At 43.6% G+C, this 18,287-nt stretch overlaps 1 protein-coding gene and 1 pseudogene across 3 annotated transcripts; both read left to right on the top strand.

Moving 5' to 3' along the window:
- The first annotated feature begins 12,311 nt into the window (after positions 1–12,311).
- LOC109941399 (uncharacterized) lies at positions 12,312–13,803 on the top strand (annotated as a pseudogene).
- A 1,829-nt stretch (positions 13,804–15,632) lies between these two features.
- Positions 15,633–17,663, top strand: LOC103639037 (WAT1-related protein At5g64700). 3 transcript variants are annotated; one of them, XM_008661835.3, is made up of 6 exons: positions 15,633–15,990; positions 16,064–16,178; positions 16,307–16,423; positions 16,529–16,934; positions 17,042–17,193; positions 17,280–17,663. In XM_008661835.3, the coding sequence occupies exons 2-6, from the start codon at positions 16,132–16,134 to the stop codon at positions 17,479–17,481; spliced, it is 924 nt and encodes a 307-aa protein (XP_008660057.1). In that variant the 5' UTR covers positions 15,633–15,990; positions 16,064–16,131; the 3' UTR covers positions 17,482–17,663. The 3 variants fall into 3 exon arrangements, with proteins under 3 accessions (XP_008660057.1, XP_008660050.1, XP_008660044.1); XM_008661828.2 differs by having other exon boundaries at positions 15,645–15,990; positions 16,116–16,178; positions 17,093–17,193; XM_008661822.2 differs by having other exon boundaries at positions 15,648–15,990; positions 16,116–16,178.
- Positions 17,664–18,287: the final 624 nt, after the last annotated feature.

Genomic DNA, 18,287 nt, shown 5'->3' with positions numbered 1-18,287 from the left:
AATATCTTTGTGGTTGTCGATCGATTCTCTAAAATGGCTCACTTCATACCATGTCATAAAACTGATGATGCTAGCAGCATTGCCGAATTGTTCTTTCGTGAGATTATTCGTTTACATGGTGTTCCTCATGCAATAGTCTCAGATCGTGATGCTAAGTTCCTAAGTCATTTTTGGAGATCACTTTGGAATAAACTATGCACTAAATTGCTTTTCAGCACCACTTGTTACCCACAAACATATGGCAAACTGAGGTTGTGAACAGGACCTTATCTACCATGCTTAGGGTTGTATTAGACAAGAATCTAAAACTTTGTGTGATATCCTAGCCCCAAGGATGGTGATATCCTGGCCTAAGGCTTAATAGAATTAATAGAGAGCCCGAATCAGAGGGCCCCATCTATCAGCGCCTCTGCCCGTTGCGCGCCCGCGCATCTGTGCCTCCACCCTACGGGCCCCACTTGGCAGTCCCCCTTCCTCCAACCACCCGTCTGTGAGAGCCGCGTGCATACACGCTGAGACGATCGCGCCCATGTTGCCTCCCCACGCGAAACCACTACCCTGACCCCCTTTGAATTCACTGCACGCGCCCACTTCCCTCCCTGCCTCATTTCTTTCACCTCAGCGCACCCACCCGCGCCTCAGCTCGCCGGAGCTCTCACGCCACCATGCCGTTTGCGCCTTGGATTCGTCACGACAAGGCCGCCCTGCCGTTCTTGACCGTGGTCCACCACCGCCGAACGGAGCTCCGCCGCCGTCTGTGCTTCACCCGATGTGAATTTCCCCATCAAAGTTCCCTTTCTCTCTCCCCCGTCCTCCCTGCTCCATTGAGTAGCCACCGGCGATCACCAGCAACGGCACCGCGCCATCGTGATAGGGCTCTCCGGCCAACCGCCATCGCCCCATGCCCTCCTTTGCCTGCGTGAAGTTGCCGAATCCGGCCATGGTGCTCGTGCAGTGCGCATGACCGAGGTTGACGGCAATCCCAACCAGTGGGCCCCACCTAACAGCCTCCCTACGCCTATTCTCTCCCCTCCCTCTTTGGGTCGCTGACCCATGGACCCCGTTTGTCAAAGCGCACCCACGCTCGCATCGCGCATGAGGTCCACCCTAGGCCACTGATCTGTGGATCCCACCAGTCAGTCTCCTTGCCTGTTCCTGCGCGCCCCGCTTCTAATCACGACCGCTCGTTCCGGATCCAGCGGCCGAGAAGCCTTGATACCCCTTCACCGCGGGCATTTTGCTTAAAACCCCCTGGTTCCTAGGATTAGAACCCGTCGTCCTTAGTTCTAGCAGCTATGCCTCTGGGTTCTTGCAGAGGAAACCCCAGGCTTTTATTTAATTAGAGAAATTGGTTTAATTTAAGGTGGTTCAACTTGTAAATTTCATATCTTTGTCATATGAACTCCAAATTGGGTGGTTCGAATTGCAAAATGTTCATAATGTTATTCTCTATCTGTTTAAATTATATGCATCCACTGTTTCCATGTCTCAATTTTGTGGTTAGTCTCTAGGTTAACTTAAGGTTATAGAATATTTACTAAAGGTAAAATAAAAGATAAAACCCTAGTGAATATTCATGTGCCTATATTTGTAGACCTAACCTCATTTAATGTTATTCCATCCCTAGTATAAGTTTATTTAAGTAAGTAATTTACTAAGATGGGCAGTAGTTAGAGAACTACAGACCACTAGGCATATTAATCTACCCCAAGACCTTTAATGCAGCTGTGTGTATTTATCTATTATTGAGCATGTGTTCACTCTGTTGCATATGTTTGGTGTACTGTTCTTTTGTTATTCCCCAAGTGTGTTGAATGAATGATTGTTTTGCCTAGACAACGGGCAGTCCATGGTTCCCGAGTGTGTTGTAGGAGACTTCCCTGAACAGCAACCTAGTGAAGGCAAGTGTATTTATCTATTATTGAGCCTGTGTTCACTCTATTGCATATGTTTGGTGTACTCATCATGTCCTATTTACTTTATAATTCACTGTCCCGCATACCATGATCAACCTAAGCATTGACTAGTGTTCTGTTTCCGTATCCTTGTTTACCCTTTGGGAATTGGTTACTATGGTTAGTATTATGCTACTGTTTTACTTTAATAAATGAACATGATGAGAACATTTATGATACATTGATGATATCTTGATTTAAGATAATGAACTTGTGATACTTTAGGGGACTCGAGTTGTTTCTTGATTACCTCTCCGTAAGGACCTGTTCGTTGGATGACCACCCGGGAAAATAGTACAACCATGAGGGTGCAATGGGACGCCCTTAGCTGATTAATTGGATGAATCTGGGGTGTAGTTTGCTTCGCAGTTGTGCCATCAATGGGGGACAAGGCATAGTGCTTGCTCTGCTAAGGGTGGGTGCCGAGGTTCATTCGTTTTGGTTTTTTAGTCACCCACCTTAGTGAGGAGTATTGTGTTTTTACGACTGGCGAAACCTAATGGGCAGCTACACACCAGGGGAATCTTTGTAAAGGCTACGTAGTGTATTCCTGGTCACTCACCTCGGCAGTGAAGATTGGGTCTTGTAAAACCCAGGTTGGAAAGGAATCACGACTCGTGGGTAAAGTCTGCAACCTCTATAGAGTGTTAGAAACAGGTATATCAGCCACGCTCACAGTTATGAGCAGCCTTGGGAGCTTCTTTGATTAGAGTTACATCTGGATACCTTTATGATGATGTTTAATGGTGATTATTATAACTATGGATTCTGGTATTTCCTCTTGGAGGGAGTACTTTTGGGTTAATAACTTGGGATTATTGCTAAAACTTGGCTCTCCACTAGTAATAAATACCTGACCAACTAAAAGCAACTGCTTTAAGCTTAACCCCACATACAGCTAGTCCACTTTAGCCAAATGAGACGTTTGGTGAGTACGTTGATGTGTACTCACCCTTGCTTAAAAACAACAAACCCCATATTGTCCCCATTGCAACCAGTGCTCAGGAGAAGATGAAGGCAACATGGAGGACTTTCAAGACTTCGACGATTTCTAAGATAGATTAGTGGCAAACCCCAAGTTAGCTGCCTGTGAAGGCCTTATCTTACCATGTTTCGTTCAGCACTTTGATTATGACTTAAGTTAATGATCTGTGGATGTTTTGGACATCGTGATGTAATAAAGTACTTATTTTCGCTATTATTTTGAGCAATGTGTGATGATGTCCAACTATGTAATCGTTGTGTACGTGAGTTTCTGATCCTGGCACGTACATGGTTCGCATTCGGTTTGCCTTCCAAAACCGGGTGTGACATCAACCTAGCGGTGCTGTGGTGAGTCGATGTAGTGGTGACGCAACGAGGTGCAGGTAGACCCACAGCGACTAGGAAGAACTCTGCAAAAAAGAAATACAAGTCTATCAACACAAAATTTCAACAGCATCTCCCATGCACATATATATCAACGACTTGATGGACAACAATCACATACATATATTTAAGCCATGTAGAAGAATATATCAAACCACATCTAGTTAGAATCCCTATCCACTATTAGAACTCTATTCCTTTAATGGGTCAATCAAAACTAGCAAAGGAGTGGACCCGCACAATATTAAATCTACCATACAAGATTAAGGTTCAAATCCACCACTAACATTATTCATGTTCTGAAACTGTACACATCAAACATCATAAACATGACCAATTGTCACCGACTAATAATACCTTTTATATTCACAAGCCTATAAATTCACTAATATTATTTAGTTTGTTTGGATTCTGGACAGCAGGTCTAGAACAATATCGTCACAAAAACAAGGAAACATGAGAAACATTGAAATAAATGCAATACTTGCTATAGCACTTGAAGAGAAAATGATAGTTGTGTATTGTATACTTCCCTGAAATGGGGTCGGGCCAGCGTCGGCCGATGATTGTCGGGGCCATAGGCAAGGTCAGGGATGAGGACAGCGGCGGTGCCGGTAGCTAGAGTCAGGGATGAGGGCGCGTGTGGGTGCACTCGCGGACTGAGGCTGGCGGCGATGATGGCTGACAGGGGATGGGGCTAGGGTCGACGACACGGGATGGCTAGAGCTGGCGTGTTGCGGGGCGGCGACGGAGCTGGCGCGGTGGGGGATGGCTGGAGTAGGCATGATGCACGGCAGTGGCACGAAGACAGGCTGTCGTGAGAACAAAGTGAAATGAAGGGGACAAGCCCATTTGGGTTAAGTCCTACCGCTTTGCCGAGTATCCCAGATCTGGCACTCAACAAACATTTTTTTATTTTTTTTTAAAAATTACCGAGTGCCCCCTCAGAGGCATTGGGTAAAGAAGTTTTTTATTTTTTAAAAAGCTCTTTGCCGAGTGTCAGCTACTGAAAGGGAAATAGGGTTAACCATTTTCTATAATCAATTTTTGTGGTTGATGACCAACACAAACCTGTGGACTAACTAGTTTGTCTAGAATTCATGTATTACAGGTGAATAAGGTTCAACACAAACCAAGAAAGAAATCAAGTTAGGGACACAATTTTGTTGGTGCAAAAGGACTTAAGCGTGCTGAAAAATGGTGCACCGGGCACTGTCCAGTGCACCAGCCAAGGAACCTCTGAACCAGCCACTCTCGGGAAAATGGAGGCGCGCTCCGCTATAATTCACCAGACTGTTCGGTGTGCCACCGGACTGTTCGGTGAGCCAGCGGAGCAACGACTCCCTGTGCCAACGGTCACCTGCCATGGTGAATAGTACATGTCAGAGTCAGAAGCGCATAAGTCAAAAGGCACCGGACTGTCTGGTGCAGCAAGACGACAAAGGCTCCAACGGTCGACCAGCTCCGAACCCTAACGGTTGCGCTGATGTGGCACGCACCGCACAATGCACAATGGTTGTCTGGTGGCACATAGGACTATCTGGTGCGCCCATCGCCAGTAGAAATCAGCCAAAGGCTAGAAGTGGTTGGGAGGCTATAAATACCCCCCAACCACCTCATTCACTCCCATCCAAGCATTCTGAATTCTTCATTCATTGCAAGAGCAAAATCCCAACACTACAAGACATAATCAAAGCAATCAATCCACTCAAAGATCCAAAATCAACTCTAGTGCATTAGGGCTTGTGAGAGGATTACTTGTGTTCTTTGTTGCTCTTGTCGCTTGGTTTGGCCTTTTTCTTTTCCCTTCTATTTCTCAAGTGACTTGTAATTGAAGTAAGAGACACATAAGTGTGTGGTGGTCCTTACGGGGTCTAAGTGACCCGAGAGATTAAGGAAAAGGCTCACTCGGTCTAAGTGACCGTTTGATAGAGGGAAAGGGTTTAAATAGACCCGGTCTTTGTGACCTCCTCAACAGGGACTAGGTTCTTTGGAACCGAACCTCGGTAAAAAAATCATCGTGTTCACTTGCCTTGATTCTTGTTTGATTTGTTTTCCCCTCTCTAACGTTTCCTTGCTAGTGTGAATTTGAGTTGGCTCCCATACGTCATCCGCAATCCTTGAGCAACTCCTAGCAAGAGAGATACTCTTTTGGACTTGAATTTAATTCTAACGCTAACCCCTGACCTTAGTGTTTGTTTAAGTTTATAAATTTCAGTTTTCGCCTATTCACCCCCCTCTAGGCGACTTTCAATTGGTATCAGAGCCAGTGCTTCATTAAGAGCCTAACCAACTCAAAGTGATGTCTGGAGATCACGCCAAGGGAGAGATCATAACCGGCGAAAAGCCTACTGGCTCGGGGAGGACTTTCTCAAGGGATTCCGGCAACACGTAGAAGGAGGAATCCTCTTCCTCCATCAAGTCACAACGGAAGGGTGACAAGAAAAAGAAGAAGATGAAGAAGGTGGTCTACTACGAGACCGACTCTTCGTCACCCTCTATGCCCAGCTCCGAATCGTCCACTACTTCTAAGCGCCATGAGCGCAAGAAGTATAGTAAGATGCCCCTATGCTATCCTCGTATTTCAAAGCGTGCTCCATTACTTTCCGTACCCCTAGGCAAACCACCATATTTTGATGGTGAAGATTATTGTATGTGGAGTGATAAAATGAGGCACCATCTAACCTCACTCCACGAAAGCATTTGGGATATTGTTGAGTTTGGAGCGCAGGCACCAAAGGTGGGGGACATGGACTACGACTCGGACGAGGCCGCCCAAATTAGACACTTTAAGTCCCAAGCCACATCTATACTCCTCGCCTCCTTGTGTCGAGAGGAGTATAACAAAGTGCAAGGGTTAAAGAATGCCAAAGAAATTTGGGGCGTCCTCAAAACCGCGCACGAAGGGGACGAAGTGACTAAGATCACTAAGCGTGAAACGATTGAGGGAGAACTCGGTCGATTTGTCCTCAACAAAGGAGAAGAGCCACAAGCCATGTATAACCGGCTCAAGACCATGGTGAACCAAGTGCACAACCTTGGGAGCACAAAATGGGATGACCATGAAATGGTCAAGGTTATTCTTAGATCCCTCGTATTTTGTAATCCTACTCAAGTTCAATTAATTCGTGGGGATCCTAGATATAAACTAATGTCTCCCGAGGAGGTTATTGGCAAGTTTGTGAGCTTTGAACTAATGATCAAAGACTCCAAACACATTGTCAACTTGGAATAAGGCGCCACCTCCACACCCGAGGTGCAACCCGTTGCATTCAAAGCAACGAAAGAAGAGAAGGAGTCTACATCAAGTAGGCTTCCTATCGATGCCTCCAAGCTCGACAACGAGGAAATGGCGCTCATCATCAAGAGCTTCCGCCAAATTCTCAAGCAAAGGAGGGGGAAAGACTACAAGCCCCGCTCCAAGAGGGTGTGTTACCATTGTGGTAAGTCCGTTCATTTTATAGCTAAATGTCCAATTTCTAGTGAAAATGACAGGGACGAAGACAAGAAGGGGAAGAAGAAGGAGAAGAAGAGATACTACAAGAAGAAGGGCGGTGAGGCGCACATATGCTGGGAATGGGACTCCGACGAGAGCTCCACCGACTCTTCCTCCGACGAGGACGCCACCAACATCGCCATCAACAAAGGCATCCTCTTCCCAAACGTCAGCCACATCATGGCTAAGGACGGCAAAAATAAGAAGGTACACTCTAGAGCCACCCCCAAATATACAACATATAGTGATGAGTGTAGCTCTAGTGATAATGAAGATGATTTATATTCTCTCTTTGCCAACCTTACCATGGACCAAAAGAAAAAATTAAATGAATTAATAGAAACCATTAACGAGAAGGATGATCTCTTGGAAAGCCAAGAGGACTTCCTCGTTAAAGAGAACAAAAAATTTGTTAAATTGAAAAATGCTTATGCTCAGGAAGTAGAAAAATGTGAAAACGTATCTAAGGAGCTTAGCATTTGTCATGATTTAATTTCAAGTCTTAGAACTGAGAATGCTAGTCTAGTTTCTAAGATTGAAAAGTTGAATGCTTGCAATGAGTCTATTTCCTGTCTTAGTAATGAAAATGTCATTTTAAATGCTAAGATAGAAGAATTAAATACTTGCAAACCCTCTAAATCTATTGTCGAACACACTACTATTTGTACTAGATGTAGAGATATTAACATTGAAGCTATGGATGATCACCTTGCCATGATTAAACAACAAAATGATCACATAGCTAAATTAACTGCTAAAATTGCCGAGCATGAACTAGAAAATGAAAAATTTAAATTTGCTCGTAGTATGCTTTATAATGGAAGACGCCCTGGCATTAAGGATGGCATTGGTTTCCAACAGGGGAGCAATGTCAAGCTTAATGCCCCAAAAAAATTGTCTAACTTTGTGAAGGGCAAGGCTCCCATGGTTCAGGATAGTGAGGGATACATTTTATATCCTGCAAACTATCGTGAACATAAAATTAGGAAGATTCATGCTAGGAAACCTCATAATGTTTCTCATCACACATTTATATATAAAAATGAGGCTTCTAGCTCTAGGCATACCACTCATATTAAAATGCCTAAAAAGAAAATTCCTGCTGCATCAAATGAACACAATATTTCATTTAAGACTTTTGATGCTTCATATGTGCCAACTAACAAATCAGGCAAAATAGTTGCCAAATATGTTGGGGGCAAACACAAGAGTCCCAAGACTTGTGTTTGGGTACCCAAGGTGCTTGTTTCTAACGTCAAAGGACCCAAGACTGTTTGGGTACCTAAGAACAATGCCTAAATTGTTTTGTAGGTTTATGCATCCGGTGGTTCAAGTTGGATAATCGATAGCGGGTGCACAAACCACATGACAGGGGAGAAAAGGATGTTCTCCTCCTATGAGAAAAATGAAGATCCCCAAAGAGCTATCACATTCGGAGATGGAAATCAAGGTTTGGTCAAAGGTTTGGGTAAAATAGCTATATCTCCTGACCATTCTATTTCCAATGTTTTTCTCGTAGATTCTTTATATTACAATTTGCTTTCTGTTTCTCAATTATGCAAAATGGGCTACAACTGTCTATTTACTGAAGTAGGTGTTACTGTCTTTAGAAGAAATGATGATCCAGTAGCATTTAAGGGAGTGCTAGATGGTCAACTACACTTAGTTGATTTTAATGATAACCAAGCTGAACTAGACACTTGCTTAATTGCTAAGACTAACATGGGTTGGCTCTGGCATCGCCGACTTGCCCATGTTGGGATGAAGAATCTTCATAAGCTTCTAAAGGGAGAGCACATTTTAGGACTAACAAATGTTTATTTTGAGAAAGACAGGGTTTGTAGCGCCTGTCAAGCAGGGAAGCAAGTTGGAGTTCATCATCCACACAAGAACATAATAACGACTGACAGGCCACTCGAGCTACTCCACATGGATCTATTCGGCCCGATCGCTTACATAAGCATCGATGGGAGTAAGTACTTCTAGTTATTGTGGATGATTATTTTTGCTTCACTTGGGTATTCTTTTTGCAGGAAAAATCCCAAACCCAAGAGACCCTAAAGAGATTCTTAAGACAAGCTCAAAATGAGTTCGGATTAAGGATAAAAAAGATAAGAAGCGATAATGGGACGGAGTTCAAGAATTCACAAATTGAAGGCTTTCTTGAGGAGGAAGGCATCAAGCATGAGTTCTCTTCTCCCTACACACCTCAACAAAATGGTGTAGTGGAGAGAAAAAATAGAACTCTACTGGATATGGCAAGAACCATGCTTGATGAATACAAGACACCAGACCAGTTTTGGGCTGAGGCGATTAACACCGCCTGCTACTCCATCAACCGGTTATATCTTCACTGAATCCTCAAGAAGACATCATATGAACTACTCACTGGTAAAAAGCCCAATGTTTCATATTTTAGAGTCTTTGGGAGCAAATGCTTTATTCTTATTAAGAGAGGTAGAAGTTCTAAATTTGCTCCTAAAGTAGTAGAAGGATTTTTACTAGGTAATGACTCAAACACAAGGGCATATAGAGTCTTCAACAAGTCCACTGGATTAGTTGAAGTTTCTTGTGACATTGTGTTTGATGAGACTAATGGCTCCCAAGTGGAGCAAGTTGATCTTGATGAGCTAGATGATGAAGAGGCTCCGTGCGTTGCACTAAGGAACATGTCCATTGGAGATGTGTGTCCAAAAGAATCTGAAGAGCCCACACAAGCACAAGATCAACCATCATCTTCTAGGCAAGCATCTCCACCAACTCAAGATGAGGATCAGGCTTAAGATGATAAAGAAGAAGATCAAGAGGATGAGCCACCTCAAGAGGAGGACATGGATCAAGGGGGAGATGAAGATGATCAAGACAAGGAAGATGATCAAGAAATAAGGGATCAAAGACCGCCACACCCAAGAGTCCATCAAGCAATCCAAAGAGATCACCCCGTCAACTCCATTCTTGGTGACATTCACAAGGGGGTAACTACTAGATCTCGAGTTGCTCATTTTTGTGAACATTACTCTTTTGTGTCTTCAATTGAGCCATACAAGATAGATGATGCACTAAGAGATCCGGATTGGGTGGTGGCTATGCAAGAGGAGCTCAACAACTTCACAAGGAATGAGGTATGTCATTTAGTTCCATGTCCTAATCAAAATGTTGTAGGTACCAAATGGGTATTCCGCAACAAGCGAGATGAGCATGGTGTGGTGATAAGGAATAAAACCCGACTTGTGGCCAAAGGTTATTTACAAGTCGAAGGTTTGGATTTCGATGAAACCTATGCACTCGTAGCTAGGCTTGAATCAATTCACATATTACTTGCCTAGGCTACTTACCATGGCTTCAAGCTTTATCAAATGGACATGAAGAGTGCCTTCCTCAATGGCCCTATCAAGGAAGAGGTCTATGTTGAGCAACCTCCTGGCTTTGAAGATAGTGAGTACCCTAACCATGTTTACAAACTCTCAAAGGCACTTTATGGGCTCAAGCAAGCCCAAGAGCATGGTATGAATGCCTGAGAGATTTTCTTATCACTAATGGCTTCAAAGTCGGTAAAGTGATGCTACTCTCTTTACTAAAACTATTGCAAAAGACTTGTTTGTATGCCAAATTTATGTTGATGATATTATATTTGGGTCTACTAACAAGTCAACTTGTGAAGTGTTTAGTAGGATCATGATACAAAAATTCGAGATGTCTATGATGGGGGAGTTGAAGTATTTCCTAGGATTTCAAATCAAGCAACTCCAAGAGGGCACCTTCATCAACCAAACAAAGTACATTCAAGACATACTCAAGAAGATTGGAATAAAGAGTGGCAAACCCATCAAGACACCCATGGGAACTAATGGGCATCTCAACCTCGACACAGGAGATAAATCCGTAGATCAAAAGGTATACCCATCGATGATAGGATCTTTACTCTACTTATGTGCATCTCGACCGGATATTATGCTTTCTGTATGCATGTGTGCAAGGTTCCAGGCAAATCCTAAGGAAGTTCACCTTAGGGCCGTGAAAAGAATCATGTGATATTTAGTTTACACTCCTAAGTTTGGGCTTTGGTACCCCAAGGGATCTACCTTTGATCTAATTGGGTATTCCGATGCCGATTATGCCGGATGTAAAATAGATAGAAAGAGCACATCAGGGACTTGTCAGTTTCTAGGAAGATCCCAGGTGTCATGGGCTTCAAAGAAACAAAATTCAGTAGCTCTTTCCACCGTCGAAGCTGAGTACATTGCCGCAGGCCATTGTTGTGCACAGTTACTTTGGATGAGGCAAACTCTTAGGGACTATGGCTACAAATTGAGCAAAGTCCCTCTCCTATGTGATAATGAGAGTGCAATCCGCATGGCGGATAATCCCGTTGAACACAGCCGCACTAAGCACATAGACATCCGTTATCACTTTCTGAGAGATCACCAACAAAAGGGGGATATCGAAGTAGCTTATGTGAATACTCACAACCAATTAGCCAATATCTTTACAAAGTCATTAGATGAGAAAACCTTTAGCAAACTTAGGAATGAGCTAAACATACTTGATTCTAGGAATTTTGATTGAAACATTGCACACATAGCTCAAGTACATACCTTTGATCATATCTCTTTCATTAGCACAAATGCATATTTCTTATTATTCTTGTGCCAAGGCTAAGACTAATGTGTTTCCAAGTATATCTCTATGATTAGTCTTAGATTTAAAGGGAAAAGGAGTATTCGACAACGACTAAGCTTCCACTACAACTCTGACGGTATCACTCGCCCTCTACCGTTACTCATGTCACTCTCAATGGTATGACCCTTCACTCGCATTTATATTACCATTTGGGAGAAGGTATTAGGCCCCCAAAGGGGGAGCAAAATGCAAAAGGGCTCTCAAGTTCTCCATTTTTGGCGCTTAATGCCAAAGGGGGAGAAAATATTAAGCCCAAAGCAAAAGGACCGCACCACCATTTCAAAATTTTCGAAATGAATTTTTAAATTGGTGTAGATTTCAAATTGGTATCTATTTCAAAACCCTCTTGAAAAGCTAAGGGGAGAATTTCATTTAGGGGGAGCTTTTATGTTGTCAAAGGAAAAGCATTTGAAATAGGGGGAGGAATTTCAAATCCTAAAAATGCGTCTTGAAATCACATTCTTATACTTTTGACTATTTGCAAAAGTTGAGTAGATTTCCAAAAGATTTGCAAAAACAATACTTGTGGTGCAAATGTGGTCCAAAATGTCAAATAAAAGAAAGCCAAACCATTCACTCTTATTCATATGTCTAAAATCTTTCATTGGTTTCATTCCAAGTAACCTGTGCACATCTATTTCAATTACAAACTAGTTAAATTCCTGAACTCCATATTTGCTTTGGTTTGTGTTGGCATCAATCACCAAAAAGGGTGAGATTGAAAGGGAAATAGGGTTAAACATTTTCTATAATCAATTTTGGTGGTTGATGACCAACGCAAACACGTGGGCTAACTAGTTTATCTAGAATTCATGTATGAAAAGTGCATAAGGTTCAACACAAACCAAGAAAGAAATCAAGTTAGTGACACAATTTTGTTGGAGCAAATGGACTTAAGCGTGCTAGAAAATGGTGCACCGAACACTGTCCGGTGCGCCAGCCAAGGAACCTCTGAACCAGCCACTCTCGGGAAAATGGAGGCGCGCTCCGCTATAATTCACCGGACTGTCCGGTGAGCCAGCGGAGCAATGGCTCCCTGCGCGCCAACGGTCATCTGCCGCGGTGAACAGTACATGTTAGAGTCAGAAGTGCATAAGTCAGAGGGCACCGGACTGTCCGGTGCAGCAAGACGACAAAGGCTCCAATGGTCGACCAGCTCCGAACCCTAATGGTTGCGCTGACGTGGCGCGCACCGGACAGTGCACAGTGGCTGTCCGGTGGCGCACCAGACTGTCCGGTGCGCCCATCGCTAGCAGAAATCAGCCAATGGCTAGAAGTGGTTGGGAGGCTATAAATACCCACCAACCAACTCATTCACTCCCATCCAAGCATTCTGAATTCTTCATTCGTTGCAAGAGCAAAAGCCCAACACTCCAAGACATAATCAAAGCAATCAATCCACTCAAAACTCCAAAATCAACTCTAGTGCATTAGGGCTTGTGAGAGGATTACTTGTGTTCTTTGTTGCTCTTGTCGCTTGGTTTGGCCTTTTTCTTTTCCCTTCTATTTCTCAAGTGACTTGTAATCGAAGCAAGAGACACCTAAGTATGTGGTGGTCCTTGCGGGGTCTAAGTGACCCGAAAGATTAAGGAAAAGGCTCACTCGGTCTAAGTGACCGTTTGAGAGAGGGAAAGGGTTGAAATAGACCCGGTCTTTGTGACCTCCTCAACAGGGACTAGGTTCTTTGAAACCAAACCTCGGTAAAACAAATCATCGTGTTCACTTGCCTTGATTCTTATTTGATTTATTTTCCCCTCTCTAATGTTTCCTTGCTAGTGTGAATTTGAGTTGGCTCCCATACGTCATCTGCAATCCTTGAGCAACTCCTAGCAAGAGAGATACTCTTTTGGACTTGAATTTAATTCTAACGCTAACCCCCGACCTTAGTGTGTGTTTAAGTTTATAAATTTCAGGTTTTTCCTATTCACCCCCTCTCTAGGTGACTTTCAGCTACAAAGGTGCTCGAGAAAGGACATGTTTACCGAGTGTCCCCTTTGGACACTCGGCAAAGTTTATTTGTTTTTCCTCCCAAACTTTTTCTGCTATGTTCTTAAAGTACCTGGAACTGAATGTTCAATTTTGGCACATTTCTCAAAATGTTTGCTATATCTATTAGATTTGGTACATTTAATTGAATTTTTTCGGATAATTCAAACTTGAACGGCAAGCCACTCAAATAATGGAAAAGAATGAATGCAAATTTGATATTTATGTTATTAAGCACAAGTTGTAGTCTTATTCAGGAATATACCAGTAATTTCGAACATCAAGTTCACGAAACATGGCAGTGAACTTGTGATCTAGTTGATTTAAAATTGTATTAAACACAAATGAAGCCAGAAAATCATGAAACTTAACGAGATTTCATGATATCATATGTAGAAACTATGATAAAAAAATTGTCAACGTTTCATAAAAGTTAACACATACTATATGTACAAAACTAGTCGACGTTCACATAAAATCATGAAACCTCAACGTAGATTCCTAGGTTTATACACATCATACATGACAACTTTCACGAAACAATGTCAAATTTTTATCACAGTCTCTATATATGATATCATAACATCTCGCTAAGTTTCATGATTTTGTGACTTCGTTTATGTTTTCTGCAATTTTAAAACAACTGGATCACAAGTTTGTGGTCATGTTTCATGAATATGATATTCGAAATTTCTAGTCTGTTCCTGAATAAGGCCGCAACATGTGCTCAATAACATGAATATTAAATTTGCATTCATTCTTTTTTCATTATTCGAGTGATTCAAAATTGAATTATCTAAAGATATTCAATTAAATATACTAAATCTAATAAATATAGCAAACACTTTGAGAAATATGTCAAAAATTGAACATGTAGGTCCAAAGATTGTACGAACACAGTACAAAAAAGTTAGAGGGAAAAAAAGAAAGAAAGAAAAGTAATATACTTTGTCGAGTGTCAAAAGACACTTGGCACAATCATTTTTTGCTGAGTGTTTGAAAGTGACATTCGGCAAAGTCATACCTTTGCTGAGTATGTCATGTGGACGTTCCGCATAGTTAACGGCCATCGGCTTCTGACGGCGCTTTGTCGAGTGTTATATATTACGGAGAGTTAAACACTCGGCAACGAATTCTTTACCGAGTGCCTTTTTATTCCGAGTGTATGGCTCTCGGCAAAGATGGTGTTGGCCGATTGTTGTTGTGTACCGAGAGCGACACTCAGGAAAGCAGATCTTTGCCGAGTGCCCATGTTTTGACACACGGCAAACTACTGATCACTCGGCAACGAACGCGGCTCCAGTAGTGATATGATGTAGATGGACACGAACACACATTTTTAATGCATCCACTATATATCCCACTTGTTCAAATGCATTGTCTAATAGCCAATACAGAGCAAAGTAGGTGTGACTCACGCAGGCAGCAGATCATAAGATCTCGCACTGGCACACTAAAATGCCGAGACAGAAAACATGGAGCTTCTTTAATGATTGAGACTCCACTATACAATCCGCCTTTTGCTTTCCTCAATAATGGAAGGTTACAAGGAAGCATCTACTCGCGACCAGCTGCACAAAATTTCGTTCACATTAAGGCTATATCACTGATATATATCTCTATCAATCTTTATATTGTCTCATAAAAAGTATATACTCCATTGATTGTAAAAAGGATAAAATCATATCCACCACCATGCTAATGCAAAAGTAGCGTACAAACATATAACATATAAATAATTAAATGGGCTGCTGTGCAATGAGGCATTACATATATACGATTAAATCATGATCTAAGGGCTAGTTTGAGAACCCTAATTTCCCATAGGATTTCTATTTTTTCAAGGGAAATTAGTTTATTTTCCCATGAGAAAATAGAAATCCCTTGGTAAATTGAGGTTCCCAAATTAGCCCTAATAGACTAGAATGCTCATTTGCACGCTTACATATAAGACATGTATGATTACATATTACATTAAATTTATCTTAATATGTATCTATCTGCATGGTATATTAATGTTCATTGTATATAGATTCAATTAAATCTAAAATAATAGCTTTTTTAGATAAGGTAAAAGCGAATTTTCCTGTGGCGGATATAATAATAGACTGCACGTACGATCGAGTGATTGCTCATCTTCTTCAGTTACATATACACCTCGTCAGCCTGCCGGTCGTTGCTACTTAGAGGGTGTACCAACTTCCGGGCAGGCATCTGCATCCAAAGGGCGCTCGATTCTCTAGCTAGCTAGGATCTAGCAACACAAACCCGTCTGTCCATATATTATGGGTTGGTAACAATTAATTAGACTGAAGAAGATCATCTAACGAGGATGGACGCAAAGAAACCATACATGCTGGCTATTACTACAGTAGCAATCTACACCGGCATGTACGTGGTCTCAAAGGCTGCCTTCAACCAGGGAATGAACAGCTTCGTCTTCGTCTTCTACCGCCAGGCTGCTGCATCGCTTCTCCTCCTGCCCATCGCACTTGTTCTAGAAAGGTATGTAAAAACTCGCAATTAAGTCTCCAGCTAGCAAGCTAGCTTCTGACATAGATATCTTTTTTATAACTAGTGCTTATTATATATTACCGAATTCGTTCCTCCCAATCATCCGGCGCGGCCAGGAAAAATGTGCGATCCATGTCCTCTGGGTTGATCCTGAAGTTGTTCTTGCTTGCCCTAATCTGGTACGCATGCATGATGCTGACTTCAATTTCATGCGCTGATGTATGTTGCATCGCGCGGCAGATTCTGTTGCTAGCTAGTTGTTACATCGATCGATCCTGTGCTGTGCGTGTATGTATGTGTCTTCCAGGAACACGTTAGGCATGAATCTGTGCAATGCAAGTGTGACGCTCACGTCAGCAACCGTGGCGTCGGCAACAGGAAACTCTACTCCCGTTATCACCTTCTGCCTGGCACTGCTACTGAGGTACGTACGTACCAATCTCGCTCCACCGTTATTTATTATTTCTGTCTTTTTATACGAATCAATAATCTTGATTTCTGACGACGACGACGTGCATGTGCATGGCAGGATGGAGGTGGTGAAGTTAAGGAGCGTCTCTGGCATAGCCAAGGTCACCGGCGTAGCACTGTGCCTGGCCGGAGCGTTGGTCATCGCCCTGTACACGGGGCCGTCGCTCAGCCCAGTCAACCGCCATCACCGTGCCTCTGGCGGCGCCCATGGCTTCAAAGCTCCAACCCGTGGGGGGACATGGGTTACAGGCACGTTCCTGATGCTTCTGTCCAACGTCACATGGTCCCTGTGGACGGTTCTGCAGGGCGCGCTGCTAAAGGAATACCCCAACAAGCTCCTCGTCACGACCTCCCAGTGCTTGTTCAGCACCGCGCAGTCGTTCGTCGTCGCAGCGGTGGCCGAGAGGGACTTCTCGAAATGGGCGCTCAAGCTTGACGTCAGCTTGATCGCTGTTGCTTACACCGTAATATATATAATGCATCCTCACTTCGTTTAGTTTAATTCCATGCCAAGGAACCACTTGCATCGCTTGCTGCCTTGCTTGATCCAACTTATGGCTCTGATTAATAGGGGTTTCTCGTAACTGGCGTATCCTACTACCTGCAAGCTTGGTGTGTGCAGATAAAAGGACCTGTCTTCCTTGCTGTCTGGAACCCACTCTGCTTTGTGCTAACCATATTCTGTTCCTCCTTCTTCCTCGGCGAGAATGTTCACCTCGGCAGGTAAGTATGTAGTGGACTTTGCGATAGCATAATGTAGCTGACTTGGGTGATGAGGTTTACTGAACAGTGAATTCACTCGTTGGCAGCATTGTGGGTGGAATCCTCTTGGTCTGTGGCCTTTATAGCGTGTTATGGGGTAAAACCTTGGAGGTTCATCAGACTGTGGAATCTGGTGATAATACGGTCGGTGAAGTGCAAAATGGACAAGAAGAGAAGAATCATCAACAGAAGGTGCTGGAGAAGGGACGCCAAGAGGAAGCATCAATGACAGCACCCGGTGTAGTGTGATCGATTGCTTGATTCCATAAAGCTAGCAATCTATGGTTCATTTATGTCATGTCTGTGGTTCTTGTACAAATTGCCTGTGAGTCACAATAATTGTTTCAAGATCTTTAAATTGTTACATGTTTTAAAGGCCAAAATAAATAAAATTTAGGTGATAGGCAAAAGTAGGATGATTTTTCCAACTACTCCAGTACTCCTGCTCTACAAACACTACACCAAAACTTTGAACTTCCTACGGCTTCATAACTTCCTACGGTTTCTATCGAGAACCGTAGGAAGTTAATAACTTACTGGCACTAGTTGCCTCTCGGAAGTAATTCAACTTCCGACGGTTTTAACTGTAGCCTCTCGGAAGTTTATTAAACTTCCGACGGGCTCTCGGAAGGCTTTTAACTTTCGACGGGCTTAACTTGGGGCTCTCGGAAGTTAGAGTGCGGACCGGGCGTAGGGTTTCTTACGGCTGCGGACCGGGCCCCGCCCTGTTAACTTCCGACGGGCTGACCCGAAGCTCTCGGAAGTTAATTTTGTAAAGTAACGGCGCCGTCGGTTTCTTTCCCAACCCGCGCCTCGCATCTCCTCTCGCCATTGACGCTGCTCGCTGCTCCTCTCGCCCCGCGCTGCCGCCAGCCGTTCCCCGGCGGCCGCCCGACGCTGCCCGCCCCGCCCTTCCCCGGCGGCCGCCCCGCGCTACCGCTCCCTGCCCCGCCGCCCTGCACCGCCGTGCCCTGCCCCGCCCTGCACCGCCCTGCCCCGCCGGCCCTGCCCCGCCGTGCCAGGCGCTTGTTGCCGCCCCGCCCTACCGGCCGTGC

The sequence above is a fragment of the Zea mays genome, chromosome 1 (genome assembly GCF_902167145.1).
Source record: "Zea mays cultivar B73 chromosome 1, Zm-B73-REFERENCE-NAM-5.0, whole genome shotgun sequence".
Taxonomy (NCBI): Eukaryota; Viridiplantae; Streptophyta; class Magnoliopsida; order Poales; family Poaceae; genus Zea; species Zea mays.
Note: the sequence above shows the minus strand (reverse complement) of the source record. Positions and strands in the feature narration are given on the sequence as shown.

Coding starts and splice junctions, on each gene's coding strand:
- LOC103639037 (XM_008661822.2), top strand. CDS start 15,818: ATGGACGCAAAGAAACCATACATGCTGGCTATTACTACAGTAGCAATC. Junction 16,179..16,306: donor TTCTTGCTTGCCCTAATCTG/GTACGCATGCAT, acceptor TGTGTCTTCCAG/GAACACGTTAGGCATGAATC. Junction 16,935..17,041: donor TGATCGCTGTTGCTTACACC/GTAATATATATA, acceptor TCTGATTAATAG/GGGTTTCTCGTAACTGGCGT.